The sequence below is a fragment of the Megascapheus bottae genome, chromosome 17 (genome assembly GCF_031878675.1).
Source record: "Megascapheus bottae isolate mThoBot1 chromosome 17, mThoBot2.hap1, whole genome shotgun sequence".
Classification (NCBI taxonomy): domain Eukaryota; kingdom Metazoa; phylum Chordata; class Mammalia; order Rodentia; family Geomyidae; genus Megascapheus; species Megascapheus bottae.
Window position 1 is genome coordinate 14,170,732 of NC_143525.1, and position 25,248 is coordinate 14,195,979.

Sequence of the window (25,248 nt, forward strand, 5' to 3'; positions counted from 1 at the left end):
ACCCTTGATCTGAGTCTTCCATATTATGTGTTCAGTCTTTTGCTTTATGGTATTTTCCAACAGACTCCATTTGGCTTTTTTCTACGTACTCTCTCTTGAACCAAGTTCACCATTCAGATATGATACAAGGCCAAAAGTGTAGTGGGTATAAACTTGCTTCTCATTATTACATGTCTTTATCATTGTTTCCTTCTCATAGCTATAGTTAAAACCCAACTCCCATGACAGTTCTCATCAGAGTTTTAACTGTGTTATACTGCAGGTTTGAGTCTCTGGTGCAGTGAGATACCTTAATAAGCAAAAATAACAGAGAAGCTAAGTACAATGGTTCATGCCTGTAATCCTGGCTATTCAGGAGGCCGAGATCTGAAAATCATGCTTCAAAGACAACCAAGACTCTAAAGAGCTGAGACTTATCGCTGATTAACCACTAGAAAACCTGAAGTGGTACTAAGACTCAAAGGATAAGGCAGTAGCCTTGACCTGAAAAGTTCAGGGACAGCACCCAAGCCTAGAGTTTAAGCCCCACAACTGACCAAAAATTAAATAAATAAATAAATAAATAAATAAATAAATAAATAAATAACAGAGAACAGCTATCAGTGTTACTGACAAGTCAGTTGTGTTCTACACACAGAAACTGTACCTCCAATGTACTATACTATCATCACTTTCCCTCTATTGACTGTCTAGTATTTCTTCTAGAGCTCATTTCTCTGCAGGACAATTGAGACTTAGTCCTTTAAATGGAAAACTGAAAAATTAAGCATTCTGAAGTAAATCTATGTAAAATTGCATGGTGAATATGAGTCAAATCTCTAGAATCAGACTGGCTGAATTTTCATCCCTATCCCATCACAAATTATTTAACATTCTGTGGCTTGGTTGCTTTAAAAATATGGAATATAATAGCAAGCATATCAAAATTATTACAAGTTAATGTATTACTTCAGGTAGAGCTCTTCATATACTACTATGAACATGACAAATATTCAGTAAATCTGATATTATCTCAGATTAAATATTCTATATAGACATTTTCTTCATTCTACATCATTTTAAACACCCCAAATTGCAATGTTTCATAATGCTTTAATTCCTTAGACTGTCTGCCTTTTTAAAAACTGGCCCTGGAATTGTTAGGCATTTTGTATACTTGTAAGTGCTTATAATAATTCACTATTCAATCTCAATCTCTTGCCATATTTTCAGCTACTTCTTGATGCTGGTCAGTATGCTAACCTTGATCTAATTTACTAATTCTAAAGCTATAAGAACCATTTCCAAAGAATGGTACTATCTAGGTGGGGAGGAGGATATTCCCTCCGCAAAACATTACTGTTAATGCGCATTTTGAGCTAGGGACTTCCTTAAAGTTAGCAGCTCTTTACCTGCTCTACACTAAAACAGTTGACAAATGCTGTTCTGATTTTTTCTTAATAGAATATGCTTGTACTGTATGCTGAAGATTATTTTTAGGTTATGTTTTTATATTAACCTATATTTTAGATAGATATGTGGAGAATAATTAAATACCAGGTAAGTAAGAACTCTTTGCATGGTATTTCATCTCAGTAGAAAGGGACTACCCATCATTATTCTTGTTAGGCTAAAAATATTCATTTTTAGGATGCCATGGTTCATGTCCATAATCCTACCTTTTTAGGAGGTAGAGATTGGGTAAACAGGGATTCAAAGACAGCCTAGGTAGACACCTAAGAGCCTTTCTCAATCAATAGCTGGAAATATTGGCACAAGCCTGTCATCTGAGCTAGGTGGGAAGCTGAAGTAGGCAGATTGTTGCCAAAGGAATGCATGGGAAAATGCAAGATCCTAGTTCAAAATGATGCAACAAAAAGGGCTGGAGGTATTGCTCAGTGGTATCTGATTAGTAAGTGTAAAACCTTGAGTTGAAACCCTAAAAGTGCCCACTCAGGCTACTTTTTTTTAACTTTTTTTTTGGGGGTGCCAGTCCTAGGGCTTGAACTCAGGGCCTGAGAACTGCCCTTCAGCTTTTTTTTCCTCAAGGCTAGCACTCTGCCACTTGAGCCACAGCACTATTTCTGGCTTTTTCCCATGTATATGGTGCTGAGGAATCAAACCTGGGTCTTTGTGCATGCTGGCAAGCACTCTACCACTAGGCCAAACTCTCAGCCCCAGGCTACTTATTTTTTTTAATTTTTTATTGTAATTAATAAAAGGGTTACATGATATTTGCCAGATAGAAGGTACATTAATTCACATACATTGATACCCTTTCACATGTTTTGGTACCCATTACCTTCCTCCCCAACCCCCAGGCTACTTATTTTTATATAAAAAGAAACAACTCAGCGAGATATAATACTATTGTTCAACTTCTCCTTTCTGTGTGTTTATTTTGCATAGGACAGGGTCTTGATATGCTGTCAATGGTAAAGGAAAATATGGCTGGCTGTAAATTTTTCTCTATATATATTAATACCAAAAATTATTTTAAAAATATAAAACAAATATTTAAATATATAAAATAAATTGTCAGAAATGAGAAATTTGTATAAATAATTGATTAGTCATAAACACAATCATTGTCTAAATTCATTTTTTGCTGCCTTTTACTGGAGCAAAGGACCTACGCTAGACACCACTGGAAGATTTTTATAATCCCAGCTACTCAACGAGCCTGAGATCTGAGGATCTCAGTTCAATGACAGCCAGGGTAGACAAATCCAAGAGAGTCATATTGCTACTGAACCAGCAAAAAGTCAGAACTGGGTGCATGGTTCAAGTGACAGAGAACCAAATGTGAGAAAAAAGGCAGACCAGAGGAAAAAAGGCTCTAAGTTGCACACACATACACACACACACACACACACACTTACACACACACACACACACACACACCACAAGAACTTAACAGAAGAAACTGTGCTAAAAATATCAGAAACTAAATGTGCAGTCGCATACATGATAACGGGGGAAAGAACATGAAATCTGGTAGTACATCAACTAGCTGAACAACTCCCTCATATCTCTAAATTACTCTAATCCTAGTTTCTCTATGTGGAAAATATGGCATATCAAATTGCATTCTCTAAAAATCTTTTGGCTGCACAATTCCATTTTTATAAAACTTTAGGAAAACTCATATCCTATTAATGAATAATCATATCAGTAATAGTTAAGAAATACTATCCAATATGTTATATGTAAAGGCTTAGAAATTTAAAATTAATTAAAAGAAATATACATGAATGCCAGGCACTGAAATAACTAAATAGTTTTAAACCTCATCAGAATTCACATAACACCTGTTAAGTAATAACATCAGAATTATTTTACGTAGCCAATTCAATTGTAGCATTTTTAGTACATGCTTAGCATCTGCCTCATTTAACTTCTTTAAGTAAACAGCATCATCTTTTACTCTCTAATGCACGTTTGGAAAACAGTGATAGGTTATTTGCAGGAGGTATGTGTTTCCTTGCTAGTAAAATCATTTAGTTTCATCATTTCCTGATTTAACAGATCAGGACACTTCATCAAACGATGAGATTTAGTTTTACTACCTATTATTTGTTTGATGTTCAAAGATCTTAAAAGCAAGCAACAGCCACCAGAGGTCAATAAAGGCCAGTAGATAATAGGTGTGTGCTTAGATTAGAGACAACATCTGATGCTGTTTCTTTTACCTCCTGTCCTGCTGCTTCTGCACTGGCAAAGCTGGAACATAATGTCATTCAGATGGCATTTCCTCCTCCAGAACAGATATTCAGAACTAAGTCTCATGCCAAAGGTTACTGAATGTGCACACCTGTAACAGTGTCTCATAAACAAAAGCCCTATACATCCCATTTAGCTATCCAGTTACACAGTCCAAGGCTATGTGAGATTTATGTCAGCTCTTTGAGAAGTTAAAAAGGATATTCCCTAAGGGGGTTACAAGACATCAAATCTTCAAGGCTTGAGATCACAGCAGGTTTAATAAAGAAAGAAGAACAGATGTCAATTTAAAAGGGAGAGATTATGGAATTAATTGTAAAACAAAAGTGACGTGCTGAGTAACATTTTCTTCCAATATAAATAATGTTAGAAACATATGCAATATGAACACATATGGTTATTTTTCCTTTAATGACTGCTATTATACTAAAAACAATTAGCACTTTATTAAAAATCTAAGCCATCCATAGCTCATGGAAAGGAAATAGCTGCAGTTAGGATATCTAATAAAGAGGATTCCAGTTTGCTTCCTGAGGTGAGCTAGAATAAGAGTGGCCAGCAGGTTACTGGAGAAAGATGAACTGAGCTCTCACATTCCCTTCCTGGTAGATACTCACTTGGGAGAGGGACTGATAGCACCAACTTTAGTTTACTTAGTAGCTAAATACCCAAGAAAAGATAGTAGTAGGAGAAAAGACTGTCTATGCAAGTCTATCTCTATATCTAATAGTTCTCAGTAGAAGATCAGGAGAGGAATATATTCTTTCCTGGTTAGTATATGCTTTCTCCTTGGCACCAGCCTATCTGTCTCACAAGTACACAGATAGCACCTCTCAGGAAGAGGCTGAACACACAGTGTAATGGAGCAGCAGACCAGTGCAGTGCTCTATAGTACAATGAACAATGAACTAGCAATACACCCAGAGGATCAGATGACTTACACAGTGGGCAGTAAGGCTTGCAATAATGCTCTTCCTTAGGCACATAAATATTAAGAAAGCTGTACATCTCAACAGTAAAAATGGAAGAAAACCTTTAATTCAATAAAATCACTATTTCCTTTCCTGTTTAAGTATCATTTTGTAAAGATAAAACATAGTTAAGAAGACATTGCATTGAGCTGTATTAACAATGAAGAAGTAAGAAACTTCATAATCTGAAAGAGCATATGTACAAGCTGATATATGTTAGGAGAAATATATTTCCAAATAACAGCCTTCCTCCATGTCTCTTAGATGTACTAAGTTCTTAGAGGGAAAAGACTAATTCTTCTTCAGCCTATCTTAAACCTAATATGAGATCTTACGCAAAATACGGAATTAATGGTTAGCTACTACTGTGTAACTATATGAATAGATAAAATGTGGTTTAAGAATGATATGATCCAGGGTTAGGGTTTTAATGGAAGAGCATTTGCTTGGAGAGTACAAGGAACTCAGTTCAGTCTCCAGATTTGGAAAAAAAAAAAAAAAAGAATGCTGTGATAAAACCAGGCACTGGTGGCTCATGCCTATAATCTTAGCTACTCAAAAGGCTGAGATGATCTAAGGATCACAGTTAAAAGACAGCCCTAGCCGCCCCCCCCCCAAAAAAAAAGCCAGTGGAAGTAGCCAGAAGAAACATACATAATTCTAAATGACAAGAAACAATCATTTCTCAGATCAATTCCTCCACTGTTCTGTGCTCTTTGCTTAACTATTCAAAGTTCTTATTGTACTGATATAGCAAAATACAAAATAATCCTATTGTACTACATTTTTAAATTCATAGAAAAAAAGACAATTTCAATGTGTTTTGATCAAAGGATAAGATAAAAATGCTTGGAGAATACAGTCAACATATGTAAAAATGAAACCCGGTAGCTTCAAGGAATGGGTGGGTTTGGGAGAGACAGGAAAAATATAGAAGGGGGTGATACATACTGTATTCATAAACTGACACATTGAATTGAAACTACTTTGTAGAACTACCTAAAGATAATTTAATAATATTTTCACATCATTATCATTTCACATGTAAGTTGTGTTTCAATGTTGAATAGTAATTGAAAAAACTTAAAAAAAACTATGAAAAAATGATTACTGAAAATAACTTAAAGGGCTAAACTGTAATGAATTAAAATATACAATTTCATAAAAATCATCCCATTATTTGCATCATTTTCTATTTTAACTGTTTTATAATTTTCCCAAAATATATTACCTTTATTTCATAGGTGTGTTTTAAGTGATTTTTCTCCATTTGAAACTTATTTTCTTGATCCTGTAAATAATGAAATGTTTATGTTTATTACATCTTAAGTTGCCACTAAAATGAGTAATTCAATGAAATCATTAAATTCATTTAGTGTCAAACTTTAGAGTTTTGCTTTGGGGGGACCAGGGTAGAATTAGGGTCTGGGGAGAACTGAACTCTGGACCTTGAGCTTGCTAGGAAGGCATTCTAACCAGTGAGCCTCTCCATCAGTTACAATAATATTGTTGCTATACAATGCAACAAAAGAATCAGAAATGTCTACTTACAGAAGAACTCTTTCTGAGTACTTACAAATATAAGATTTAAAAAGGCAAGGTGAGCTTGAGGTATTGTTCTGGCTAAAAATAAGACTCACATTCAGTTGTTGCTTCCTTTGAAGTTCTGATTCCTGTAACTGTTGCCTTAATTGACAGATGTTTTGCTCTAATTCTTCAATCATACCAGATGCCTACAAAAAATTAAAAAAGAATGAAAAGCAAATTATTGATTTTCATACCATTCTATAACTTCTGGATGAAAAACTACAACTTTAAAAAATTAAAACTTAAGTAGAACCAATGTTTTGAAATAAGAATAATGTATACTATTATCTAATAATGTTTTTAAAACTGAAAGTCTCAAAATTCATTTCCCCCCTAAAAAACTGTGTAATTTATTTTTAATTGTATTTTATTGTCAGAATAATGTGTAGAGGGGTTACAGTTGCATTCATCAGGTAATGGGTACATTACTTCTGAACCCTGAGACCCCTTCTCATGTTTTTGTCCCCCTTTCCTTACACCACCTCCTCCCAACCATCTTGTTTTCTCCCTTCCCTTCAACAAAGTCAGATAAAGTAACCACATGAGATTAACCACAAGTGAAAAAACGAAAAGAAATAAATTCACATAGTAAACTTTTTAAAAGGGTTAACTTACAACAGGATTTAGTTTAGCAAATGTTTATTTGTGCTACCAACTGAATAATTGCCATTTTTAGCAATTTAAATACCAAGACAATATTTTAAAGAAATTGAAAATAAAATAATTAGCCTCTACATTGTTGTCTATGCCCAATGATCTGTCAGCATATACCTTAGAAGATGACAGAGAATGTTCTTGTTTCAACAGGTTCAAATCAGCATCATGTTTGATATGTAATAGTTTCATATTTTGCTCATAATCATTTACAAGATGAGTTTTCTCTTCATGAAGTATGCTGTGCCTAAAAGCAATAAAATTTTAAAAAACAGAGTTCTAATATTTTAGAACCATTCTATCTAGTTGATAGTTGATAGATATTAGTTGATATAGTTCTGGTTGATAAAACCAGAATGATCACAACTAAATCCAAACACATTGTCTTTCAATATATCAAATAAGTATGCATATTTTTATCAACTATTGGCAAACATATCTCATGAGTAAATTGGAATTCAACAAATAAAGAGTGACAATTAGGCTAAAACATTCCAAATATTAAATGCAAATAATATGATTCATTTTTACAAATAATTTATAGAGAAATATCAGTACTTTATAACTACACCAATAGATACCTGGTTGCAGACAATACCTTGCCTTTAATTCTTGTAATTCATTACATGTTATATGGTAACTTCTTTCAAGTTCCATTTTATCTTGAATTAACTTCTGCTTCTGTAAATTACTGTTCTCTGCTTCTCCAGTCAGCTGCTGGACACGGGCTTCCAGTTCTTTGACCACATGGTTCTAAAAAAAATAAATAAATCATTGCCAGGAAAGCTTCTCATGGATTCCAATCACTTTTGTACAAGTAAGCAGCCTGAAGAATACATTTTGCCTTCTAGATAAATAAAATTATAACCTACCCTAGTAAAAATTAAATCAATCATCTGGGTTGCTTCCATATCTTGATTATGGTTTACAATGCCGTAGTTGTGCTGGTAACTTTACATGCCCTGTTTGTTTTCTATTGAGTAAATGCCCAGGAGTGGAATTGCTGGGTCATTGAGAAAACCTATGTTTAGTCCCTGTTGGGAGCCAGAGTGGAATCAAACTGTACCTTGACTTGCATCAGACGATGGCTATATTGTCTTATTGCTTTCTGGCCCTATTCTATGTAAATGACCTGAGAATTACCATATGAATGTAACACCTGGAGGTTCCCGGGGAGAGGAGGAGGGAAGTAGGGGGAGTGGAAAATAAACGAGCAGGCTTGGCAGTCTTTGCCTGGACTGCGGACATCCCGGACCCGGTGTGTCTGTCTCTCTTCTTTTTCTTCCTAGTCCTTGTCCCCTATTTCAGGAACCCCAATTTGCGAACCCTGGTTTGCTGCCGGTTGGCTCCGGCATCTGGCGCCCGAACAGGGACCCTGAAAATCTGGGACGAAGGTGAAGGACCCCTCCCTGTGGTGAGTAACACATCGTAGGACTATTAAGAGAGTATAGTCAGGAGTAAAAATTATGGGTCAAGCTAATAGCCATGGGTTATTTCTACCGATCTTAACAGGCCTATTTGAAGCCCACGGAACGCGGGTGGAAAAAGGGGTGCTTCTGAGCTTCCTACAGTTTGTCGAGGAGGCATGCCCGAGGTCTATAGAGGAGGAATTCCAAAAAGCCTGGCAGCGGATAGGAAAAAGAATTCTAGATTATTATGATGTATATGGCCCCGAGAAGACCCCAATAGAGGCTGCTACTGTATGGAGTTTAGTAAGTGAATACATAGATCCTCTACATGAAAATGCTGAACTTAATCTTGAATTAAGGGAACTTTATGAGTTAAAGGACCCTTCTGAAAAACCTGAGGCTGAGCCATATGCCGCAGCCCAAGAGAGTCTAAGTGAGATCTTGAAAAGGGAACAACAACCAGTAGATATTGAGTATCAGAATTCAGGTTTGAATATCAAGGAGGAAAGTTATGATGAGTCAATGGAGGGCCGAATGGCTACGATGGAGAAGAAATTAGAAGAAATCCTACATTTTCTATCGAAAATGGGGACAGAGCAGAGAGCCCCCCCAGAAGTAGGAAAGAAATATGACCTTCAGACCACTATGGTGTCTGATTCTAAACCTTACCCCTCACACCCACCGCCTCCGGCTGCAGCCTTATGGCCTCAATCCCTTTCTCAACCTTTAGGCAAGCCTAAAGGCCCTAGCAACAAGTCCCTTTTAACAGGCACTACAACCAGGCACAGTGCATCGCAATTAAACCTGACTCAGGCTGCTAGAGAGAGGGAAGGTATTTCAGGGCCTCGATGCTTCCCTAGTTTAGTTGATCATGATGAACAAGTATACCATCAACCTGTTCCTGTTAAACTATTACAGGATTTGAAAAATGCCTGCTCCCAATATGGGCCAACTGCCCCTTTTACTCAAGTAATATTGGAGGCCGCATGTGCTGGTATTGCATGCCCAAATGACTGGAAGCGGCTTGCCAGAGCATGCCTTAGTGCAGGAGAGTACTTATTATGGGAGACAGAGTTCACTGCACAGTGTCGGGCTAAAATTGAAACAAATAGGTCTAAGAACCTGCCTTACACTGTTGATCAGTTGTTAGGAGAGGGAACCTATAAAAACACCGAAGATCAATTGGGTTATGCAAAAGAGGCCTATTTACAAATAAATGCTGCGGCAAGAGAGGCTTGGAAAAAGTTACGCAATTCCAATCGTACAAAAAATCTAGTAGAAGTTAAACAGGGACCGAATGAACCTTATCTAGAATTTTTGTCTCGATTAATGGAGACTGCAGACTACCTAGTACAAGATGAGAATGCAAGGAAGAGTATAGTTAGACACATAGCCTATGAAAATGCCAACGCCGCCTGTCAGGCAGCTATCAGACCCCATAGGAATAAGGGAGGAATCACGGACTTTATTTCACTGTGTGCTGATATTGGACCCTCCCATGTACAAGGCCTTACTTTAGCCGCCGCTCCTCAAGGAAAGACTGTTACTGAGTCTCTAAAATATAGAGGTCAGCGGCATTCTCGGGCTGCTAGACCCCCAGGGCGTTGCTTTTCTTGTGGACAATTAGGACATTGGATGACGCAATGCCCACGCCAGGCCAGGCAAAAGAGAGAAAAATCACCTGGCACATGTCCACGCTGTGGTAAAGGGAAGCACTGGGCTAAAGATTGCAGGTCAAGAACAGATCGCAATGGCCGCCCGTTTTCGGGAAACTGGAGAAGGGGCCAGCCCCTGGCCCCGCAAAACCGTGGGGCAGTCCCTCCCTCTTCTCGGCCACAAGTGCATCTTCTAACAACCCCCCAAGATCAGTCTCCGGCCTCCTCCGTGCCACCCCAGGAAGTGCAGGATTGGACCTCTGTTCCTCCACCTGCTCAGTATTGACCCCAGAGATGGGGACACAAGCTCTCCCCACGGGGGTCTTCGGCCCCCTTCCCCCGGGAGTGGCTGGATTGCTGTTAGGGCGAAGTAGCTCAGCCCTTAAAGGGATACAGATTACACCTGGCAAAATTGACCAGGATTTTACTGGAGAAATCAAAGTTATGGCCTCTGCCCCGAAACACGTGGTATCGATCCCAGCCGGTCAAAAATTAGCACAATTAATACTTGTGCCTTTACCTCCCGGGGAGACTGCTAATTCCCCATGTGGACAGAGAGGATTTAGATCTTCTGATATCTATTGGGTACAAAGCATAAAACAAGAGAGGCCTGAGATGACTATATTTATACAAGAAAAGCCCTTTAAGGGAATATTAGACACTGGAGCAGATGTGTCTGTGATATCTAAAAAACATTGGCCAGCCCAATGGCCCCTGACAACCTCTATGACTTCCTTACAGGGGGTTGGGCAAGCAACTGACCCACAGCAGAGCAGTGCGATCCTTGTTTGGAGAGATGAGGAAGGGCACTCTGGTCATTTTCAGCCATTTGTCTTGGATCATCTGCCAATTAATTTATGGGGTCGTGATATCATGGAAAAAATGGGAGTGTATATGTTTAGTCCTAGTGCTGCGGTCACTAAGCAGTTACTTGATCAAGGCCTCCTCCCCTTTAGGGGACTAGGCCGAGCAGCACAGGGGGAGCTAGAGCCACTCCAACCCCAGTCTCACCCTACGAGACAAGGATTAGGGTATCCCTTGACGGGAGCTGTCGTTTGCCCTCCCCCTCATGCTGATCCCATAAATTGGCTCTCTGAACAACCGGTATGGGTTGAACAGTGGCCTCTTTCTCTAGAAAAGATCATTGCAGTACAGCAGCTGGTACAGGAACAGCTGGACTTGGGGCATGTGGCCCCTTCTAACTCTCCATGGAATTCTCCAATTTTTGTTATAAAGAAAAAGTCAGGTAAATGGAGGCTGTTACAGGATTTGAGAAAAATAAATGCCACAATGGAACTGATGGGGGCCCTACAGCCTGGCTTGCCTTCACCCATGGCAATCCCAAAGGATACTTATAAGATTATTATAGATTTGAAGGATTGTTTCTATACTATACCCCTGGCGCCTCAAGACTGTAAGCGCTTTGCCTTCAGCGTCCCCTCTGTTAATTTTAAAGAACCCATGAAGCGATATCACTGGCTTGTGCTTCCGCAGGGCATGGCAAATAGCCCAACTTTATGTCAAAGTTTTGTAGCTAGAGCCATTTCTTCCACTCGTGAAAAATTTTCTTCTGTTTATATTGTTCATTATATGGATGACATCTTGTTGGCTTGTTCTGACCCTATCGTCGTACGACAAGCCTTTGGACAACTAAAGCAAGATCTGAGCCTCTTTGGCCTTATAATAGCAGCTGAAAAGGTTCAGGAACACCCCCCTTTTACATATCTAGGCCATATATTAGGCCCACACTATTTTAAAAGCCAAAAAATACAATTAAAAACTTCACACTTAAGAACTCTTCATGATTTTCAGCAATTCTTAGGAGATATAAATTGGCTTCGGCCTTATCTAAAGCTCTCCACAGGAGAGTTAAAACCCCTCTTTGATCTCTTAAAAGGAGATACCAACCCTACATCCTTGCGCGAATTAAATCCTGACGCCAGGAGGGCCATCCAAATTGTAGAAAAGGCAATTTCCCAGCAACAAATGACCTATTGTGACTATTCTAAACCCTGGGGAGTTTACATTTTAGCTACTTCTCACTCCCCAACTGCTGTATTGTGGCAGGATGGCCCACTTTTATGGCTTTATCTACCATCAACACCCGGCAAAGTGCTGACCCCCTACTACGAATTGGTAGCTAATCTGATACACATGTGCCGAGTGGATTCCCGTAAATATTTAGGTCAGGAACCTCATTTTATCTGTGTCCCATATAATTTACAACAACAAGATTGGCTATTCGCCCATTGCGATCCTTGGGCCATTGCTTGGGCCAATTATACGGGAAAAATTTTGCATCACTACCCGTCTAACAAACTTCTCCAATTTGCTGCGTGTCATACGTTTCTATTTCCTTCCATAGTACAGGCCTCGCCTTTATCTTCTGCCGCTTTGGTATTTACAGATGGATCCTCAAATGGAACGGCTGCTTTGACCATTAATGGGAAAACTCAATCTTGGGTTACAGGTTTTTCCTCCACCCAAGAGGTGGAATTAGAGGCTGTTTTACAAGCACTCGTCCTGTTACAAGACGAGCCCTTTAACTTATACTCAGACAGTCAATATGTAATTCGTGCTCTTCAAGTCATAGAAACTGTTCCCTTTATTGGAACTACTAACTCCAATATTCAGACCCAATTTCGCCAAATACAAACTTTGCTTTGTTCTCGCAACCACCCCTGTTTTTTTGGCTTTGTTCGAGCTCACACTAATCTTCCTGGCCCTTTAAGTGAGGGCAATGCAGTTACTGACTCCGCCACCAGAGTTTACTTAACTCAGGTTGAACTTGCTAAGCAGTCACATGCCATCCATCATCAAAACAGTCGAGCCTTGCGCCGACAGTTTAAATTATCTAGAGAAGCCGCGCGGCAAATAGTTAAGACTTGCTCCAACTGTGTCCCTTTTTCACCAGCCCCCCATTTAGGCATAAATCCACGAGGACTGCTTTCTAATCACATTTGGCAGATGGATGTCACGCATGTTCCATCATTTGGCCAATTAAAATATGTTCATGTTACTGTAGATACTTATTCTAATTTTATCTTGGCCACCCCCCTTGCTGGGGAAGCCACTAAACATTGTATTTCTCACTGCATTCGATGCTTTGCTGTGATGGGGATTCCCTCGCAAATAAAAACAGATAATGGCCCTGGCTATGCAAGCCGAGCATTTCAATCCTTCTGCCGTTCCTATAATATCACTCATATTACAGGCATTCCTTACAATCCTCAAGGTCAAGGCATCGTGGAGAGAGCTAATGGATTATTAAAACATCAAATTGCTAAAATACAGAAAGGAGAGTCGTATCCCGCTACCCCTGTGAATATACTTAATCATGCTTTATTTGTTTTAAATTTTTTGAATTTGGATTCAAATAATTTATCTGCTGCTCAGCGATTCTGGGAAAAAAGAGAGCAGCGTGCTTTTGCCTTAGTAAAGTGGAAGGATCCCCTAACTGGTGCTTGGCATGGACCCGATCCTGTTCTAACCTGGGGTCGAGGGCATGTATGTGTTTTTTCACAAGGAGAAAATGACGCCCGCTGGCTGCCTGAACGCTGCGTTCGGATCGTGGAGAGTGACAGTGGCCATCCAAGCAGCGACTCACTGGGCCTACACCCCCAACCCTCCAGTGGTGCATCCTGCGACGTGGAAAGGACCTGAGTTATTTGTGCATGTCAATTGGGACTGCTACTGATCCACTTGTTCCACACATTCATATGAGCTGTGTTTCTCCTCCTTTTACTATTATGTAGGGACCTTTTAACATATTCATTGACTCTACACAATTTAATATGTGACATTATTTTGTCTTTACCATCCCTCTTCTTAATAACCTTTTTTGTAAAAGATGCCCAGGTGAAAAGCAAAGGCCTCCAGAGGTAAGTAGAAGTCGGCCGACCTCCTGTATGTCTGTGTTTTGTTTTATTTTTTTTATTTTATTTTATTTCATTTTATTTAAAAAAAAAAAAAAAGGGGGGGATGCACTGTGGGCCTAAAATAGAGGCCTGGGTGGTCAAGGGACGCCTTGACCCCCCTTCCCCTTCTGAGTTTCTTGTCAATATCAAGGCATACCTGAGAGTCCCACCAGCAAGACATGTCTAAATCTAAAAATAACTGTTTGGTGAAAACATTCATTTGAGCTCATGTTTTTTGTGTTAAGTGTATCTGATTGAGTCCAATTTTCTTGTTATATGTCAATGTCTGATTATTTAAAAGTCTCCGTTTCTCTGTCTTGTTCGTGTTACATATTTTTTCTTGTCCAGTTTTGTCTTTAAAATTGGTACCATTTCTAAGTATGGATCCTTATGGTTTTTCTGTGCGTACTCAAGCACACATCCTTGTTATTTATTTGAACATTTCTGGGCCTAGCATGGCCGCTCCCCCATGTCTGCAGTTGTGACAAGCCCTGAAAAAATAAATTCCAGCTAAGTTGCCTTGCAAAAAGTTTTGTTTTGAACCTGGTTCTCACCTGTAAGAGTAAAATTGGCAAAACTCTCTTGACACAAACTTCCGGAAAACGAACGGCCAATATTAATTTTGCGCACTTTATGATCTTTGAGTATGAATGTGTGTGAATGAGTGAGTGAACATGTTCAAGGTTAAATTGTCAGCATGCTGTATAAAACAATGGTTGAACTCATTTGAAACAAAGGTAATTGGGTAAATCTAAGTCTAAACTTCAAGAAAATTATTATGCTTGAATGTTTCCTATGTCTTAAAAGTATTATTGCATTGTTTTAAAGAAAAACTGGTAAAAAGTATTTTTCTAAAGATCCTGAAATCTGCATTTTAAAAAAATCTGGTATTGCAATACATACAGCTGTTTACATTGTAAACATTGTATCCTGTTCAGCACAGAGGTGTTAGGGAATTTGGGATTTATTACTTTAAGTTAAAGTTTGGAAACATGTATTAGAAATTTAAATGTAAAATTGTTCATTAACGTCAGAAATTTTGCCTGTCCTTTCTTGCAAACTGACACTAGAAATCTGATGGTAAAATGTGGATAATGTGATTAGTATTTTAAAGGAATGTTTAAAGGTTTATCTCCATGCTTTTGGGTGTATTTTAAAAAAGGAGAGGAAACTAAGTCCAGACTCAGACTTTTGGTGCACTGATGTCTATAGTTCTTAAATTAGGGAAAAACTGTTATTTGAGTTTAAACTGTTGTTGGAGTTCTAGACAGTAATCTAAACTGCAAAAGAGCCCTTTTTTCTAAAAGGCAAGAGGAGTGCCTTGAGCCTTAGAGGGCCTGGAGGCAAAGGGAATTCCTTTAGCCTTAAAGGTTTTTCAAATGCAAATAAAGACCAAAGTGTTAAGAGTTTAAGTTAAAAAGTGTAAAAGTTTTTAAGAAAATTAGAAATGATTTCTGAACAAAATTTAAAAGTAATGTTGTCCTAAAGCTTTGTTTCAAAAAAAGAAACAAGGAAAATTAGGACTACCAAAATGGTTGCTTAATTGCTATTTCAGCTTACTCTTGTAAGTTACTTTATAGCAATCTCCAGAAGGCCCATGGAGAAGGACAGCAGATCCTCATTCAGATGTAAGTTTGGCCCTCACCAAGTTCCAGGTAAGATCATGCTTAGAGACTATTTCTGAATTGACCACCTTGTTGCTTCTAATTGGAGTAAAGTGGCCTTTTGTAGGACTCATTGATCTGATAGCCACAGTTTTGAGCCTGCCCGGGCAAAGCAAAGTCCCTGTGAGACTGTGGTGTCTAATCTGCCAGCAGGATGCTGGGACAGAGTTGCTTTGGAGCTTGAAGTGGCAGAGTGCTAGCTCTGAGCTGAAAAGCTGGGGGGAAGCACTCAAGCACCAAGCTCGGGACTCACAGTGGCAGGGTGCTAGCCTTGAGCTGGAGAGCTGAGAGACAGCGCCCAGACCCTGAGTTCAAATCCAGCAACCAACAAAGTGAAATGCCAATGGGATGTTTATCCCTGTGTGGAGAGACACTACTGGGACAGGAAAGCCTCTGCTTGGATGGCAGAGATGGTGTCAGATCTTAGAGTCACTTGTGCTTGGCCATTCAAATTAATCTGAGCCGGGAGGTCATAGAATAGTTTGTAAGCATGCCTTACTAATGCCCGTGCCTTTCATAACTGGGCAGGAACTTGTCAATCTTCTGTGATAGTGGGTAGTTTAAAGTCCTAATTGAGCGAATTTTTTTTATTTTTGACACCAGCCACAAATTCAGGAAAAGTTTGTGGATCTGAGGCTTGTGTCCCTATTAATCTGTTTAGATCTGACAACTGAAGCATTGTTAAGGTTGCAGAAATTTAGTTCCCCAGACAATCAAGAAAAAGCCTTTGCAAATGGGTGCTAGGTAGGCTGCGCTGTTGTGGCCAAGGATGGTCTGTGCAGTTGTTTAATGTCAAGTATGATTTCTAGTTTGGAGTAGATTGTTGTTCCTGGTGTCTAATCCTTGCAACCCCTTGATAAAACAGGCTGGGCTTCTTAAGGTCCCTGGTCAAGCGTGGAGACGGCGCCCCTGAGTCAGCTTGAAGAAGTCAGGGAAGTTGAATCTCCGCCCATCAAATCCCCGTTGGACCAAGGGACCAAAGTCATTTTTGGAAAATGTGACAGGATAAATTAGGGGTATAAAAAAGAGTAAGAATTGCACTTGTGTTTCTTTTAAAATAAAAAACGGGGGACATGTTGGGAGCCAGAGTGGAATCAAACTGTACCTTGACTTGCATCAGACGATGGCTATATTGTCTTATTGCTTTCTGGCCCTATTCTATGTAAATGACCTGAGAATTACCATATGAATGTAACACCTGGAGGTTCCCGGGGAGAGGAGGAGGGAAGTAGGGGGAGTGGAAAATAAACGAGCAGGCTTGGCAGTCTTTGCCTGGACTGTGGACATCCGGACCCGGTGTGTCTGTCTCTCTTCTTTTTCTTCCTAGTCCTTGTCCCCTATTTCAGGAACCCCAATCTGCGAACCCTGGTTTGCTGCCGGTTGGCTCCGGCAAGTCCCTACAGCTTTCCAGAGTACTTGAACAAGTTTACATTCCCACCAAAAATGTAGAAGAGTTTCCTTTTGGCCACATCCCTGCTAGCATTTATTATTGTTAGTTTCATGATAATGGTCATTCTAACTGGGGTGAGGTAGAATCACAACTCTTCATTAGTTTAGATTTGTTAGATAAATACTGGTTTACTTGACCTCTTCTTTTATTTGAAGTCTTAAAAAGGTGTTTAGAATTATAAGAGCAATGAAATATTAAAAAAATAAAATCCAGGGATGGGGGAACAATGTTCCAGATGAATTTTAGTCATTTCCTTACTTATAATAACTGTAACCCCTCTCCCTGTAATCACCTTTACAATAAAAAAATTTACAAGACAAAAAAGGATAAAATAAACCCATAACAACAGGATCATCAGATAATGATGTTATTATCAAGTATATAGAAATAGTCCTTTAAAAATCTTTAAGCTAGGTGCTGGTGGCTCATGCCTGTAATCGTAACTACTCAGGAGGCTGAGATGTAAGGATTGCAGTTCAAAGCCAGACTGGGCAAGAAAGTCTGTGAGACTCTTATTTCCAATGAACCACCAGAAAACTAGAAGTTCGCATTGTGGCTGAAGTGGTAGAGCACTAGCCTTGAGCTGAAGAGCTCAGGGACAGTGTCCAGGCCCAAAGTTCAAGCCCCATGACCAACAACAAGAACAACAAAACAGTTATAAAAAGGTTACATAAAAAAGGTATACAAAGGAGTTTCCATTCAACAAAGCAGTTTGGGGACATTCTATACATCTGGTCAATGTCACTCTGTTGAATATTCTCACTCATTCCCAATTCTTTTACATAATTTCCAGGTTTGTGCATCAATTTTCATCCATATCATTTTTAAATGTTTTCTATTTAATTAAAGCATTGCTCAATTTTCCCATATTCAAACATTATTCAACTAAATCATTTCTCTTATTTGTGCATCAATTTTCATTCATATCATTTTTAAATGTTTTCTATTTAATTAAAGCATTGCTCAATTTTCCCATATTCAAACATTATTCAACTAAATCATTTCTCTTATTTGATATTTAAGTTATTTTGAATTTTTCATCTAGATTAAACTGCATTTTAAAATCTGGCAAAGCTATTCATGATCTTTAAGGAACTTTTTTCCTATCATAAGCCCTGTATTATTATTGTTGCTGTTATTATATTTAAGTAGTTGCACAAAGGATTTTCAGTTCAACTTGTCAATTTGTAGGTGAAACTATTAAGGTAAATAAGCATTAACAAAAGAGACAATTTAAAGCTAATCTTTAATTTAAAAAATTGTATTATTAAGAAAAGTTAGTATGATGTTTGTCTTATGCTACTTCTTTAATAATATTATAATCCCAACATCCTTTCATTGCAATACTAAATACTAGTGTAACAACCTCCAAACCTGCAAAATTAAAATCCTTATACCTACTCTAAAATCATGATATCATATAGGTGACTTATAATCCAAGCTACTCTGAAGGTGGAGATCAGAAATATCCAGATTCAAGAGAAAAAGTTCATGAAACTCTCATTTCAACCAAGAAAGAATAGCACCTGCCATTCAAGTTATAATGGAAGCATAAGTAGTAGAAATACAGTCCAAGCTTTCCCAGGATAAATGTGATATTATTCAAAAAATTACTAAAGCCTTAAGTATGAGGGGGCATGGCTCAAGTGATATAATACCAGCCTAGCAAGTAAGAAGCCTTGAGTTATACCCTAATACCACAGAAAAAGCATGGTTTATAGATAACTTTTAAAAATAGATATAATTCCTGGCTCAGAGCCTGACACATATCAGGTGTAGAGTCCTTCTTTCATCATTCTATTCAAATTACATCTTTACTAAATTTAGAAGCTCCTGTCAGAAGGTTGTTTCAATTTTTCTGACATAGTCTAAACTCCTCTTGTTTCCTATATATTAATTGGCTGGAAGAAACAAGGTACATATCTTTATCTTTCCAATTTTAAATGGAAAACATAAGAAATAGATAAAATTTTACTCCTACTTTTGAAGGAATAACTTGCAAGAGGAGGGAGAGAAGGTGGAGGAAGAGGAAGAGTAGGAGGAGAGAAAGGGGAAAGAGAAAAGCTAGACCAGGATGATTAAGATGACTAGAATTTCTACAAGACAGTTTGTGTGTAAAGAAACCAAAGGAAGATGGAAGAACTGCAGAGAGATGAATTAATACTCTTCAAGTTGCTTTTGCCCAAGAGGTAAATTCTAGTCTTCTTGACAGAAGATGGGACAAGCAACGCAGACAGAATATGGCAAAAGCTAGAACTTGAGGAACCAAGATCCCTGAGAAAAGAGAACCTAAGACAAGTAAGGTCTTCTTTTGTTTGTTTGTTTTGGTGCTGTTTCTATAGTTTGAATTTGGGGCCTTGGTGCTCTCCCAGGGCTTCTTTTGCTCAAGGCTAGCACTCTACCAAGCGAGTCATAGCTCCACTCTGGCTTTTTTGGATAGTTTATTAGAAACAAGAAAGAGTCTTACCAATTTCCCTTCCTATGTTGGCTTTGAACCCTGATCCTCAGATCTGAGACTCTTGAGTAGCTAGAATCACAGGCATGAGCCACTGGCTCCTGAATAATTAAGGGGTTTTTGGTGTGTTATAAAAAGTAAGAAATTCAAAGAAAGGACAAATACATCCCCTCACACTTTTATTTTTTATTTAAACAGAAAATAAGTCTATTATTTTTATAAAATATTAGAAACTAGCCTAAATGCTAAAGAAATAAGCCAAAATAAAGAGAGGCTGAACTGCTACAGATAAGTTTTGCCTAAGGAAAAAGGGTATCTATCATCCAGGAAGCCAGACAGCCCTCTTTCTTCAAAATGAATAATTGAATACAACAAAGATGAGAAAAAATGCTCAGATAAAAGTACAAACTGTTTTTCATTTGACAAAGGAAAAAGATGAGAGGAAGAGCTATCCAACAAGTCAGAGAAGAAAGTGAGGGACACTAAAACAATACAGTGACCTCCACTGTGTAGGTGTCATTGAAACAGTCACAATGATAAAGTGAACTTGAGATTTTTAACTCAAGAAGTATTCAACTGATCAAAATGTATGAGATCAAAAAAAGAAATTAATCTGACTAAAACATAGGATATAGCTGTTCAAAAAACAAAACCAAATTATCAGAAGTTATCCCTTTTCCTGGATGTCCTGGTTCTGACTGCTAGTCACTCTTTCTCAAAGTGTGTATGCTCAAGATATGTACTGGCAAATAGAGACAAGTAAATAACCCCAAGCTGGTACTTGTCCTCCAGCTTTTGGTAGAGATAAATAAGGTCCCAAAGGAACAGTAACAAGTGTTGATGGAAGAGGAGAAACTGAAGCCCTTGTATGGCACTGGCAAGGATGTGAAAGATCTACCCACCATAGAAATAGGTGGGTTTTCTAAACTTTATTTTCGTCAGCCCTGGGGCTTCAACTCAGGGCCTGAGCACTGTCCTTGGGGCTTTCTCAAGGCTAGAGCTCTACCACTTGTGCCATAGCATCACTTCTAGGTTTTCTATGTATGTGGTAACCGAGAAATGCCAGGCAGGCATTCTACCACTAGGCCAAATTTCAGATATCGCATAGAACGACCTTTAAAGAGAACTATCAAATGATTTAATGATTCTACTTCTGGATATTTATCCAAAAAGCTGAAATTAATATTTCAGAGGCATTTTCAGCCTCATATTCACTGCAGAATTATTCACAACAGACAACATAAAAATAATTTAATATCCATGGCTGGAAGTATGATTACCAAAAAATATGACATATGGGCCAGGAGTTTGGCCTAGTAGTAGAGTGCTTGCCTAGCATGCATGAAGACTCAGGTTCAATTCCTCAGAAACACATACATATAAAAAAAAGCTGGAAGTGGTGCTGTGGCTCAGGTGGTAGAGTTCTAGCCTTGAGAAAAGTCCAAGGACAGTGCACAGGCCCTGATTTCAAGCCCCACAATCAGCAAAAAAAGAAAATATAATATATGTATACACAACATAGAATTATTCAGCCATGAAAGGAAGAAAATAGGTCACGTGCTACAACTTGAATAAACCTTGAAGAAATAGTCACAGTAGAACAAATATGTGATTTCAATTATGTAAAATAATTTCCACTTGTCAAATCAGAGAAACAGAAGGTACAATAATGTTGGCTAGAAAAGGAGCTGCATCTTTCCATTGAGCTGCTACACAATGGCATAAAAAAGTATCAGTCATGGGCTGTTAAATCATCTCCCAAACTATGGCATTCTGCTTATGAAATTAACAGAAAAAAATAGCTTACCAAAATACGATGGGAAGACATAGAGAATTTAAAGAAAAATTTAAATTCTGTATTGGAAATACATAAAGTCTCTTTCATAGTCCCTCAAATTGTTGTTATTATGAGGTTAAGTTTCTCTTAAGTTTATAATTTGACTGACTTATGCTTATCTATATGAAAAAAGTACAGCTACTGGAATTTTATTAGAATATTCATTACAAGTGAAGTAAGACTCTGAAACATGGTAATACATCATCTAAAAGAATGGATCAGTAGAAATAAACAGTTATTACAAAATATTCTATTGAAATAAAGATTGTTCATTTTTATTGAAATTAAGATGGTTTATTTCTATTGAAATAAAGTTGGTTCATTTCCTAATGGTTTCTTAAATACTTTAGTTGAATAAAGTCATAAGTCATCACTTCTATAATATAACATGATCTTTAAGAAACCAGTTTTCATCTTCTTCCACACTCTAATAGTAACATTATAGGTCATTGCACAATTACCTATCAGCTCTTGTATTTCAAACTGCATTGAAAAAACTAACTATAATGGAAGACTAATAATTAAGTTATCTTATTCTAAATACCCATGTAGAGTCAACCTTTCCCCAATTTGAGCAAATTAAATGGTCTACCCTGACTTAATTATTATTTCCACAGAATAATTTTTCTACTTCCATCATATTATTCTTACTTTTTGTAACAATTCTTACTCAAGTCCATACAAGTATAAAATTATATCCCCAATAATCAATAATAGAATAAAAACTGAGCCCCACAACCAGCACAGCTCAATATCTCCTCTCATATTTTCAAGCTGAGTTATACATGTAATAAATACCTTTGCTAATTGTGACATATCAAGACCATCTTTACCAGTGTGTCAAAGATTATTTCTCCCAAGGATCAGTTAGCAAAAAATTCAGATGATATATATACATATTATATAAGATAGAGACAGACAGATAATATAGATAGATAACATATTTAAGCCTACCAACTAGCCAAAAACAGTCTAGTGCTGTAGACTAACAAGGTCACCAAGCCCTAATGCTGTTCCAAATAAACAGTCATCAGAGAAAAACCAAACTGAAAATCAGGAAAATAATTCAGAAGTCAAATATCAGAAGAGCAGTCAATGTGGTCTGGAAAAAGAAATGAGAGATAAGTAGAATAAATTAGGTTAGGAAGATGTTTTTAGGGAATGTAGCTCAAGTAGTAAGAAGATTTGCCTAGCAAATTAAAGTCATATGTTCAAACACCAATATTGCTTTAAAAAAAAAGGTTTGTTTAAAAAAGTTTTTGTTTAATAACGAATGACTGTTGTCCTTAATGTACTATGTTATCTCTCATCTCCTTTGCTGTCCCTTGGGTATCTCATATTGTTACAGTATCTCACTTTGTTATCTGATATATTGAATTTATTTGTATTTGGTTATTTGAAATTTGATAGGGAAGGGGGGAAAACCAAGATGGGGGTGGGGGTGGGGGTGGGAGGGAGGGTAATGGGTACCAAGACATGTGAAAGGGTATCAATGTATGTGAATTAATGCACCTTCTATCTGGCAAATATCATGTAACCCTTTTATTAATTACAATAAAAAATATTAAAAAAAGTTTTTGTTTAAACCAGGTGCTGGTAGCTCATGCCTATAATCCTAGCTATACAGGAGGCTGAGATCTGAAGATCATGGCTCAAAGACAGCCTGCACATCAATGTCTATGAGACTCTTACCTCCAAATAACCACCAGAAAACTGGAAGTGGCACTGTGGCTCAAAGTGATAGAGTACTAGCCTTGAGCTGACGAGCACAAGGGCAGTGCCCAGGCCCAGAGTTGTGTCCCACCACAGACAAAGAAAAAATTCTTTTTAATAAAAAAAGATGATTATGCTATTAATTCTTCAAAAATTGAGCACCTGCTGAGACATAACTCTTGCTAAAGAATGGTATACTTTTTGATATGCAAATATGTATACAAAAAATTCTTCTTTATGAGGACCTATAGCTATTGAACAAATACTTTTGTATTCACTCCTTTGAATATTTATTTAAAAATACATTTGAACATTATATTTTATATATAATTCTAAGTACAAAGTAAATTAAAAAATTTAACACATAATACAAAGGAGAATCCTATAGGAACATATGAAATACTGAAGGACAATAATAATATTTGGTCAAAATAATCTTTCTTAAACTGAATATGAAAAGCCAGCAGGATATGAAAAGGCAGAGATCTAAAAAATGCATAAACAATCCAAATAAAGGTGGTGATACAAGATCATATTTGTAGGCTGTATAAACCAACATAGAAGGAGAATGTGCTATTATCTGAAAACAGAAACAGGGATGGGTCCTGTAACTATACAGGAAATGATACAGTTTACCTTGGGTGCACAGGTTATAGTCCCACAATGGGAACTTAAAGATGGCACTCGAAAGACAAGGTTGGGCTTCCTGAATTGATAAGGCTTAGAAGCAGAAATTAAGAGCTCAGTTCTTGATCACGGGAAATTAGCAAGTTTTGCAGTTGACATATGTGGAGCAAGAGAAAATAGGAAGAGCAACTGGCATGTTACTTGATAAAAACAGGAGTGAGGCAACAATGGCCCAGACTCAACTGGTAACTGTGGAAACAGAAGGGAAGGGAGCAGATCCAAGAAAACTTTCAGGAACGAATGATTATGTATAATGTCAAATGAGGTAGATTAAAAAGTAGTTAAAATTAGTCTTTTAGATTCAAAATCTTCTGTGTTAAGAGAAGGGAGAAGATATTGGGAATTTTGAAGAAGTTTGGAAAAGAAAAAATGAGTATGAAATATTGTAGAAAATTTTCATCGTCTTAAGAAACACAAAATGTACTATCAGCTTTTACTTATTCAACCTCTCATGTAATAAGAAAAATAATACAAAAATCTAGAACTAGCCAGGTGTAGTGGTTCACACCTGTAATCCTAGCTACTCAGGAGGCTGAGATCTGAGGATTGCAGTTCAAAGCCAGACTGGGCATGAAAGTCCATGAGACTCTTAGCTCCAATCAACCACCAGAAAACCAGCTCTGTGGCGCTTTGGCTCAAGGGGTAGGGTAGTAGCCTTAAGCTGAAGAGCTCAGAGACAGTGCCCAGGCCAGAGTTCAAGCTCCACAGCCAACAACAACAACAAAACTAGAACTATGTATTAGTGGCTTACTCCTGTAATCCTAGCTACTCAGGAGGCTGAGATCTGAGGATCAAGGTTCGAAGCCAGTCCTGGCTCTAAAGGACTTGAGACTCTTATCTCCAATTAACCTCTAGAAAATGGGAAGTGGGTTCAAAGGCAGCCCAGGCATGAAAGTCCGTGATACTATTCCCAATTAACCACCAGAAAACTGGAAGTGGTACTGTGGCTCAAGGGGTTGGAGGTAGCCTTGAGCTGAAGAGCTCAGGGTCCATGCCAAGGCCCAGAGGTCCAGCCCTATAACCAACAAAACAAAATCAACTAGAACTATGTGCTACTGGCTCACTCCTGTAATCCTAGTTACTAAGGAGGCTGAGATAACAGGACTGAGGTTTAAAATCAGCTTGTTATTTACCCAATCATCCAGAAACAAGGACATACTAAATCAACTAGCACAACGATGTTCATTGCAGCACTGTTTACCATAGCAAAGATACAGAACCAACCCAGATGCCCCTCAGTTGATGCGTGGATCAACAAGATTTGGTATGCATACACAATGGAATTCTATGCTGCTATCAGAAAGAGAGACATCGCCCCATTTGTAAGGAAATGGAAAGACTTAGAAAAAAATCATATTAAGTAAGCCAGACTCAAAGGAACATGGGCTCAGTGGTTTCCCTCATTTGTCATAATCAGTACAAACCTTGGGTTCTCCTAGCAGAGATTTACAATAAAGCAAAACCTAGACACATAAGGCCATATAGAATGATGCTAAATGAAAGGACCTCCAGGAATAGAAACAAAAGCCATATAATGAGTGACTGTT

At 37.9% G+C, this 25,248-nt stretch overlaps 1 protein-coding gene across 9 annotated transcripts in view; it reads right to left on the reverse strand.

Annotated features, from left to right (window-relative positions):
• Cep112 (centrosomal protein 112) overlaps positions 1-25,248 on the reverse strand; it is a 350,634-nt gene that overhangs the window by 248,417 nt on the left and 76,969 nt on the right. For all 9 annotated transcript variants that reach the window (XR_016538284.1, XM_090349879.1, XM_090349880.1 and 6 more), the window contains 4 exons: positions 7,513-7,667; positions 7,032-7,161; positions 6,314-6,406; positions 5,905-5,964 (listed from right to left, as the gene is read on the reverse strand). Coding sequence is in view for 8 of the 9 variants with exons in the window: in XM_090349879.1 (XP_090206005.1) it covers positions 5,905-5,964; positions 6,314-6,406; positions 7,032-7,161; positions 7,513-7,667 (438 nt within the window). In the remaining variant the exon portion in view is untranslated. The remainder of the gene's footprint in view (positions 1-5,904; positions 5,965-6,313; positions 6,407-7,031; positions 7,162-7,512; positions 7,668-25,248) is intronic.